This window comes from Exserohilum turcica, assembly GCF_000359705.1.
Source record: "Exserohilum turcica Et28A unplaced genomic scaffold SETTUscaffold_9, whole genome shotgun sequence".
Lineage (NCBI taxonomy): Eukaryota > Fungi > Ascomycota > Dothideomycetes > Pleosporales > Pleosporaceae > Exserohilum > Exserohilum turcicum.
In genome coordinates this window covers 824121-833800 of record NW_007360310.1, presented here as the reverse complement: position 1 = coordinate 833800, position 9680 = coordinate 824121, and the positions used below count along the sequence as shown (strand labels likewise).

General features: G+C 56.0%; 3 protein-coding genes across 3 annotated transcripts in view; 1 reads left to right on the top strand and 2 right to left on the bottom strand.

Moving 5' to 3' along the window:
* Nucleotides 1–1020: 1020 nt before the first annotated feature.
* SETTUDRAFT_157851 (uncharacterized protein) lies at nt 1021–2589 on the top strand (the record flags this gene model as incomplete). Its single annotated transcript, XM_008033282.1, has 2 exons — nt 1021–1348; nt 1421–2589. 2 exons carry the CDS (start codon nt 1021–1023, stop codon nt 2587–2589), a joined length of 1497 nt encoding a protein of 498 aa, XP_008031473.1.
* A 179-nt stretch (nt 2590–2768) lies between these two features.
* Nucleotides 2769–5874, bottom strand: SETTUDRAFT_174551 (glycosyltransferase family 20 protein; the record flags this gene model as incomplete). Its single annotated transcript, XM_008033281.1, has 3 exons — nt 2769–2968; nt 3018–5698; nt 5852–5874. 3 exons carry the CDS (start codon nt 5872–5874, stop codon nt 2916–2918), a joined length of 2757 nt encoding a protein of 918 aa, XP_008031472.1. The 3' UTR covers nt 2769–2915.
* Nucleotides 5875–8690: 2816 nt separating this feature from the next.
* SETTUDRAFT_182013 (uncharacterized protein) overlaps nt 8691–9680 on the bottom strand; it is a gene marked incomplete at its 5' end in the record, with an annotated part of 1455 nt that continues 465 nt past the window's right edge. The window contains one exon of the mRNA XM_008033280.1: nt 8691–9636. Coding sequence (XP_008031471.1) covers nt 8965–9636 — 672 coding nt within the window. The 3' untranslated portion in view covers nt 8691–8964. The remainder of the gene's footprint in view (nt 9637–9680) is intronic.

Here is a 9680-nt window from a genome sequence, read left to right as displayed (position 1 = left end):
GGATGAACACCAGTAAGTTCAGAGATCTGTGATGTAGACTTGCCAACAGAAGGTGACTTTAACGCCACAATTAAGGTGCGGGTGTAAGGATCAGTATTAGGAGACATTGTAACGATAGATACAGACAAATCGTACAGCTACTCAGCTCAAAGGTGGGAGTTGCGCCAAGAAGAGTTATGCCGAAGCGCCGAGATTAGCGTGGGACAAAACTTTTGTGAGGCACCTCCGTAGAACTTGCCCTTTTCCATGGTATCCAATAAGCCCTGTGTGTTTTGTGCGCCGCATGGTAAGAAGTATGACGCTGGAATACGGCTCGGAGCACACGAGAGCAATAATTTCACCGCAGTACGCCCAACGGGGTCACCGAAGCCCGCGCCCCCCCTCCCTCCCTCCCTCTCTACCCTTGAGTTTGGAAGCAGACTTTGTAACGGGAATTATTCACGAGCACATGACCGCCTTTGTGAAGGTGAGATGTTGTTGACAGGAGTAGTGTCGAATCGGGTCCAGGGAATCGGCTCATATTGGATTTTCTTTCTTTTCATTCATAAGGTTGAAGCCAATAATTGGTACATGAGACATGTGTCTGAAAGAGGATCTTCCCATCGGATCCAGCACTCGTGACGTCATAACATTAAAGCTTATTTTCGTATATGCCATAGAGACCCTGTATTGGCTGGTTGTATGAGGGAATTTCACATGCTATTGCGGCGATTTGCACAATGCAGTTATGGATTTATACGTATGTGAGTAGATGCTGCATTAAGCAGAACCAAACAAGACGTGTGTACCTGCGTTGGGGGAATAGACTACCCAAGAAGGAAGGAGACTCCTAGCTTGGTGATGGATATCGATAGCTATCCCATGATGGCTTAGCGTGTAGCTACGTGATGCACCCCCCACCTTACCAGTTCCCCTCCACAGGCACACCAATGTTAGAGCTGCCAATTACTAAAAGAGAAAATGATTGTTGTATGAACAGTACTCCCCCTGCAAGAAAGAGAGATATCCCAACTTGGAACAATGCCGCAAAGCATTCCTCTAAAAGCGCCAAACGGTCAAGAATGGGAGCAGCCAACCGGCCTCTTCATCAACAATGAATTCGTAGATTCCTCGGCCCCAAATAATACCATATCCTCGATAGATCCGGCCACGGAACAAGAAATCGCAGCCGTGCAAGCCGCAACAGCCCAAGATGTAGACCGCGCGGTGCGAGCCGCGAAGAAAGCACTGAAAAGCCCAGAATGGAAGAACATGTGCGTTACGCAACGCGGGCGCCTCATGGCCAAGCTCGCAGACCTAATTGAAGAGAACAAGGAATTGCTTGCTACGATTGATGCCTGGGACAACGGTAGGGCAATTGTACCCATACACATACAAAGACAAACACGAGCATGTTGCTAACATGTGCATAATCCCCCAGGAAAACCGTACCACGTAGCCCTCAACGAAGACGTGCCCGAGTCCTTCTCCACAATCCGGTACTACGCAGGATGGTCCGACAAGCTCTCTGGCCAAACCATCAGCACGACGCCGCAGAAATTCGCATACACGCTGCGCCAGCCGGTAGGCGTCGTGGCGCAAATCATACCCTGGAACTACCCGCTATCCATGGCATGCTGGAAATTGGGGCCTGCGCTCGCGTGCGGCAACACAGTTGTGCTGAAAGCCGCGGAGCAGACGCCGCTGTCGATTCTCGTGCTGGCGACGCTGATTCGGGAAGCGGGGTTTCCGGCTGGCGTGGTGAATATTTTGAATGGGCTTGGAAGGGAGGCTGGTGCGGCGCTGGTGCAGCATGCGCTGGTGGACAAAGTGGCGTTTACAGGGTCGACAGCGACGGCAGCGCAGATCATGAAGATGGCGGCTGGCGGGCTGAAAAACATCACGCTGGAGACCGGGGGCAAGTCGCCGTTGCTTGTATTCGGCGACGCAGACATGGAGCAGGCGGTGCGCTGGTCGCACATTGGCATCATGTCGAACCAAGGCCAGATTTGCACGGCGACCTCGCGCATACTGGTCCAGGAATCCGTTTTTGAAACCTTCATGGCCTTGTTCCGCGAGCAAATCAAAAAGGTGTCCGTCATTGGCGATCAATGGAGCGAGAGCACGTTTCAGGGCCCCCAGGTGACGAGGCAGCAGTACGACAAGGTGCTTTCGTATGTCGACATTGGCAAGTCAGAAGGCGCTGTGCTGGTCGAAGGTGGAGCGGCGTGCGAGGGGCAGGGCTACTACGTCAAGCCGACGGTGTTTACAAACGTCTCGCCTAGCATGCGCATCTACAGAGAAGAGATATTTGGTCCATTTGTCGTCATTGCTACTTTCGTGAGTGAGGAGCAAGCAATAGATATGGCAAACGACTCGGCTTTTGGTCTCGGCAGCGCAGTCTTCACGAGGGACCTGGAGAGAGCACATAGAGTTGCAGCAGAGATTGAGTCGGGTATGGTGTGGGTGAATAGCAGCCAGGACTGCGACTATAGGATACCGTTTGGCGGTGTCAAGCAGAGCGGCATTGGACGTGAGCTGGGAGAGGCTGGACTCGAAGCCTACACGCAAGTCAAGGCTGTACACATCAACATGGGCAATAAGCTGTAGATGTGGCTGATATACAAAAATCATGTCAATCGCTGCCCAGACTCGTAACACGTGACATCATGCCTCGACAAAACACTGTTTGACTTGTTCATTTCGTACGGAATGCGGAACATCGATCGTAGGAAAAGACCGACTAAACTCCACCCATGCAGTGCTTGACGCTCATTCATACAGGCAGCCATTCTTCTGCGGCCCCTCGTTCCAAAGTGAATTCTCACTGTGCATCCATGTCATCACCAATCGTCATTACGTAACAAGGGGTATCGAATGCATCAGACATGTCCCGGTTATTGCGTCGTGCTCGCTCGAAATACGCTTCAATAGCTCTAAGGCGAGGAACGGGGGTTCTTGGTAAGCTTGTTCAGAGCACCCAGCAAGCCTGTCGTCATGGTCAGCATCGTGTATCCACCAGTCAAACATATACTTACCAGTCGTTCCGTTGGGGAGCGTCGACATGGCGATGGAATTTCGGTCGCCAACAGTGACGGTCTGGACGTTGGGAACAAGGGAATCGTCCTTCAACTGCTTCGCCCAGTGGAAGATGCCTTCGTCACTGCGATCGTTGCCCGCAGCAAGGAGGAAGTCAGGTCGGGCGTCCTCTGGGTACTTGTTGAAGATGTGCTGGGCTGCAGAAGCCTTGTCAAAGTCAATTGGCTCAATGACTACTGAATCCTTGGTGGGGATTGCCTTGACGCGCTGCTGCTCGCATGCATCGTTGATGTGGTTCGCACAATCACCGGCATGTCGGCTTGCAGAGTCGTCCTTGTCGCTGGGCTTGTTGTAGTGGAAGATGATGGAGCAGTGGCGCTCCTCGACCCAACTGCCCTCGACACGCTCGAGGTAGTACTGCAAGATTGGCTTGACCGAGTCCTTCCACTTGACCGTCTTCTCCTCGTCAGGGAACTGGATCCACTCTTTCACGCCAGGCTCACGCAGGAAGCAACCGTTCTCTGCAATGAGGCCAAGGCCACGGACGCGGTTGAAGATGAGCTCAGTCTCTCGAACTGTGCGACCAGTCATTACATAGACGGCGTTCCTCTCATCAGAAACAAGATCATTCAGCACAACAATAACACGCTCGGTGTTAGCGAGAATGGTGTTATTGACGGATCCGTACGACGCGAGAGTGCCTTCGTAGTCTAGAACGAACAGTCGCCTCTGAGACTCCTGGTAGGCGCGCGCAAGGCTCGACGCAGAGAGTCGGGGAATCGACATGGTGTCGCGCTTGAACTGCTCCTCATAGACCTTGGCGAGGTGAGTACTCAGCTTGTTGACCCAGATATCACCAGTCTGATTCATGACCATGTTGCGCATCTTGGTGAACCTCCTCTCCTTCTCGTCATCCTTCATCTCCAGGGCGATGCGGAAAGCTTCGGCAATGTTGTTGTAGTCCCACGGGTTGATGGCGAGGTCTGCGCCATCAAAAATGGATGCACTACCAGTAAACTCGCTGAGAATGACGGGGCTATGCTTCTTCTCGCCTCCGCGCCCGTCCTGACAGATGACAAACTCGTGGCAGGTCAAATTCATGCCTTCGCGGAGACTGGTAATGGCAAGTGCATCGGCAATGGAGAGCAGTGCGAGGTACTGTGAAAAGGAAATATCCTGTCGGAGGAAGATGAGAGGGTTGTGCGTCAGGGTCGAATGGACTGCGTCGATGCGCGTAACAATCTCAGAGACGGTCGCAGCCAGCTCAGTGTCTTCGGTCGTGGAGGTTGCGACCTGAATCATGACCACTTTGTCTTTCCACTCGGGATACTTGTTGAGGAACAACTCAAAGGCCAGCAGTTTTTGGCGCACACCGCGAATGTTGTCTAGCTTATCGCGAGCAACAATGACCTTCTTGCCCTCGTACCGCTTCTGCATGGTCTGGATCCACTCCAGCACCTCGGGCTCTTCTCTGGCGAGAGAGAGGGCACGAGGATCAATACCAATAGGCGAGGACCAGACATTGACGAAGCGGTTCTCAAGCTGAACACCATCCTCGGTAGCCTCTACAGACAGAATGCGGCTGCAGGTTTGCAGGAAGTGGTGGGCGTATTCTGGCGTCTGGAAAGCAACCAGGTTCGCTCCGAGCATGCCATCGAGAAGCTCTTTTCGAGCGGCAAGGCAGCGGAATACCTCGGACGATGGAAAGGCCGTGTGAAGGAAGAAGCCAATCTGGGCATCGGGCAGCTTTTGGCGAACCATTTGAGGGACAAGACACAAGTGGTAGTCATGGACCCAGATGACGTCTCCACGCTTGTAGTTTTTGACCACCTTATCGGCAAAGGCCTGGCAGACCTTGACGTAAAAGACCCAGGAGTGGTCGAGGAAAGCCTTGCTCTTGGGGTGGTCAGGAATAATGTAGTGGAAGACTGGCCACAGAATGGTCTTGCAGTAGTGGGCGTAGTGACCGTCAAAGTCCTTGTCGCTGACAAAGACGGTCACGGCATCATGCTCCTCCTCGAGCTTCTCGTAGATTTCCGTCTTCTTCTCTTCGTTGAGGCTGTCTGTAGGGAAGCCAATCAAGCCAACCGTGATGGTATCACTAAGGCACTTGTTGTCGACTGCAGCACGGAGAGCGTTGGTGAGGCCTCCGTTGCCCTGGACAGCAGGCACGACGCGGTACTCGGTGGCCCACCTGGGGTCGGTTACTGGCTTTCCAGCGTGGGAGCCCTTCATGCGCTCCTTTTGGGCCTGGGCCCGCTCCTGCGCCTTTGCGTATTCGAGAATCGTGTCTGGCGGAGCGGGGTCGGCCATTGAGACGGGCTGGTTGAAGAAGAGGCCGCTGCCACCCCACTCGGGGATATGGGCATCGCTACGGACCAGACCCCGGGGGTCTGCAGCGTTGGGGAAGTGGGTGGCGGCGCTGGGCTGGCCCGGGGTGAAGAAGTCTTCGTGGTCCGTCATGCGCATCGATGCCTTGGGCAGCTGGATGTGCGAGGGCGGCGCACGCTTGAGGAGGCTCTGGGGTTGGTCTTCATTTTTGATGGAGGTTGTCCGTGTGATGGGTATACTCGAGGTAGACGGCTGGCGAACCGTCTCGCCTAGCTGGGTAGGGGCGGGCTGGGGCGGGCTCGGGGGGTTGGACTTGTTCTCTTGGAAGTCGACGGTATAGGGTAGGAAACTAGCTGTATTAGATGAATCGAAGACATGTAGCTACCAATTCAGACGGTGCCCAAGAAAGAAAAGAAGAGGCAAGAAGAGAAGGCAAGGAGAAGGAGAAGGAGAAGAAGAAGACGCCGTGGCCGGACTGAAGGAGCAAAAGGTGGTTACCTACAGAGACACGACATGTGTAGTCATGGTGGGCAGCAGATGGGCGTTGCAGCTGGCCAGGGATGGGGTGTCGCAGAGACGGCGGGGGGGTAGTGATGGCAGTCAAATATAGGTGCGGAAAGCGGAGCCCGTTCCACGGCGGGCTGCGGGGGTCGAGGTGAAGTTATAGGAGTGGGAGTCGTCGAGGCGGTGGGAGGGAGGACGGCGTGGAATTTCCGGCAGCTTCGATGGATCGTGATGGAGCAGTTCCCAGCAAAGGCGTCGCAGCAGTTCGGCCTGTCGACCTGGAGGGGGCGCCCAAAGCAAGCAAGCGCGAGTAGGGGTGGTTTATCGCGCTGTACACGTACGGTAGCAGCTGGGCTGGGCTGGATGCGTGGCGGGCGGGCGGGCGGGCGGGCGTGCAGGGAGCTTGAGTTGGATGGTGGATGTAGTGGCGGGCGCAATTTGCAGCATTGCCCGACCCCTCCCTTGGATTTCCCCCCCGCGGCGGGCACTCAGCATGACGTATCCGCGCAACACGGGCACCGACACAGAGCTGCGACACAGAGCCTCGCCGGTGGGCCGCCCTCTCCACCGTGTCGCCGCGCATTCGTGCAATCCGCGCGACAGGAAAAAAACTTGCCTCGACTCGCCGGGCCATCATCTTTACGTGAGCTGCACGAAATGCATCCCAAGACCGGTTGAATGTGTGCCCGCGCGCCCAACAGGTGCGCCAATTCAATTCCCGCTGCCTAGCCGCGCATCGCCCACCGTACATGCGTAGTCGACGCGCCAATGGGAGACGATGCGATACCGTGGTCGCTGTCGCCATGACTGCCGAAGTGCTGCCCATGCACATGGCTTTGACGTGCGGCCAGACGATCTTGTTGTAGATGCAGGCGAGGGCGAGGGGCGGGCTGGTGGAGACGGTGACAGCATTGGGCAGCCTAGTAGCAGCACGCCGGCAGAGAAAGCCGTCATGGCATTCTCCAGGAATGCCATGTCACGCAGAGAATTCCATATTGGCCCGCCTCCTCCCCCCCCACCCAGCCACGGCATCGCCCAGGCCTGACGTGCCCATGATAATCCCAAGTACAGCCTCTTCACCTATGTATATCTATGCAGTATAGACAAGAGCGTGCCATGTCCCCTCGGTCCAAGGCGCCGGCTCCGAGCCGAGAGGATGCTCATCAGGGAAGACGAAAAAGGACTTGAAGACGCACTACGTACTACATGGCAAAGCATGACATCAGCTGACTCGATGCTGGCCGTGATGCCGCGGGGCAGATGATTCAGTGGTTTGGATACCCTCTGATGCCCTCTGCTCTCAGCATCATGTGAGCCCCACTACCACGCTAGGTATGTTCGTGTACGAGTAGTGTATGTCGAGCACCGACAATAGCCCCGGCCCCAGGCGTTCCTCCTCGTACCCGTTGGCTCAAACACTGCATGATCAACAGCGTAGTAGTACCGTGCGGGATGATGACAGGACCAGGACTGCCGCCATGTATGATCGACGGCCATCGGCTTCGTTGCCCAAACCCACCTCACACCACGGTGTATACAGCAGTGTCTCAACTCCCGTGGGAGACGCCCAATCAGAATTCTCCGCCGCCTTCTCTTACTTGCCGCCACACGCAACAGTGTTTCCTCTAACGCAATTGGAGGGAGGGAGGGAGGGAGGGAGGGAGGGAGAGAGAGTTGAGATACGGGTGCGGCGTGGTACAAAAGGCATGGCTCGTCGTCGTGTGTCGTGCAGGCCCCTTGCACCGAGCTGAGTCGCCGCACGCACATACTTACTAGACGCGGTAGGAATCCGCCTATTTCCTCCACCAAGGCGTACCCTCGTGTACACACACGCCCTGCCCAGCATGCACGGCGCTCTCCCCCAGGCGGCCACAACCCACGCACCACGGCAACGCACACGACACGGCCGCGCGCCCACGCCCCAGCGACCAGCAGAGGCGGGCGTCGAGACGAGACCCTGCCCGCGCCCGGCCGCTGAATCGTAGGCCATTGGCGGAACGTGCCCACGGCGATCCACGCCTTTTGCTCCAAAACTGCCTTGTTGGGAAATGGCCCAAGAGTCTTCGCAAAAAATACCCTCTACGAACAGAACTGGTACGGACGTCCGGACTCGCAACATGGGCGCGCCCCCACATTGCCTGCCAATCCCACCCAGGGTCCGCACACGCTACCTGGCCAGACTTGTTTTGAGCGCCGTTTACGCACCCATTTTGAAGAGAGAGAAAAAGCGATTGGAGAAAAAAGCGAGACAGAAAAAACCCCGGCTTTCGTCCTATACGTGTACATGCTGTTCTTGTTCGGCTACTTATTATACACGCGCCTCAACATCACGCCTTCAACACCGGATCCACCCCCAAGACCAAAACACACCACACATACATATAATAATGGGGCTTCGGTATAGGGCAAATAACACGTCCTCGATAAATTAACTGACCTATGCGTTCGCTGAAAAAGACTACTAAACTCGAACCAAATCCATGCACTGTGCTCTTCTCTCCCACGTCCCTCTTTCTCTCTCGCCTGCTTTAGCCTGTTGCCGGCAAAAACTAGAACCATGCTTGTGTGAGTGTGTGTGAGTCTGAGAGTGTGTGCGACGTCAAATACAAAAGGCCTCCCCCCGTCTAACCTGTCCATGCTCAGTGCTTCTGCTGCCACCCTCCATGTGCCTCTGTGAGTTGCATAGTCTGTTTTTTTTAGTGGTTTACTAGATGGGCAGCAGTACCGTCACACACACTCTCTCTCCTCCTCTTTCCTTTTATCCTTCTCTCGTTCTCGCTCTTTGGCCCCGAAAAAACAGCCAATCTCGTCATGACAATAGCCTCCCCCCCATCCCTCAGTACCCAGACATGCGCTCCTGGTACTGCAGGGAACCGCTAATAGGATGCTAGTCATTCGAGAAAAAGGTGGGACCGGAAACAAACTGCCCATCGGACCCTGCAGGTTTACCATGGTTTGAAGGGGGGGAACAGAAAAAAAAACAGACTAACACAGCCCTTAGGGACCTGAAACCTATGCCTCCTAAATGACATCCTTGGCACCTAACACACATACACAACGCGTGTTTTGCCCTTCCCTTTTTTTATATATTATTTCGCTGCCTTCCAAGGCTCACTCCAGTCTTGCCTCCTGCACATGCACGCTCACACGCCGGTTGTCCATGACGGCCTCGCAGCTCAGCGCCCCGTTGGCTAGCTGCTTGTACTTGACGTCCTCGCTGTTGCCCAGGCAATTCTCGAGAAAGTACTGCGCCGCAACCTCGTTGGCGGCCACCATGCTCCGGCAAGACCCCATGACAACTGTGTCGTCGCCCGCCCGGCCCGTCGCCCGGCTGCACACAATGTGGTATATGGTCCGTCCGTCCTGCGCCCGCGACGTCGACTTTTGCGAGTACAGCGCCTCGCGCAGCGCAAGCGGGTACGTATTGATGTCGCCCGACACCGTCTTGGTCGGGCTGCGAGCCACAATCGCCGGCCCCATGGCAGACGACCGCGGCGGCTGCTGCTGCTGCTGCTGCTGGGGCGGCGGCAGCGGAGGAGGCTGCGTAAAGGCTGGGCGATGGGCGAGGGCGGGCGCGGGCGCGGGTCCGCTCGGAACGGGCACAGGGGCCAAATGCGGTTGCTGCTGCTGCCTCTGGTGTTGAAGGAGAAAGTCGCGGTGCTCGTCCAGCTGCGTCCTCAGTGCGTCGCTCGTCGTCTGGAAGATGCGCTCCTGGACGCCTGGCCCTAGGTTGCGCGAATAGTGCCGCAAGTCGGCGCTGCAGTCGAGCTGCAGCAGGCTCTGCTGCCGGTCAAAGGCGTAGGCGCGGAGAGAGGCGGCTGTCGTCA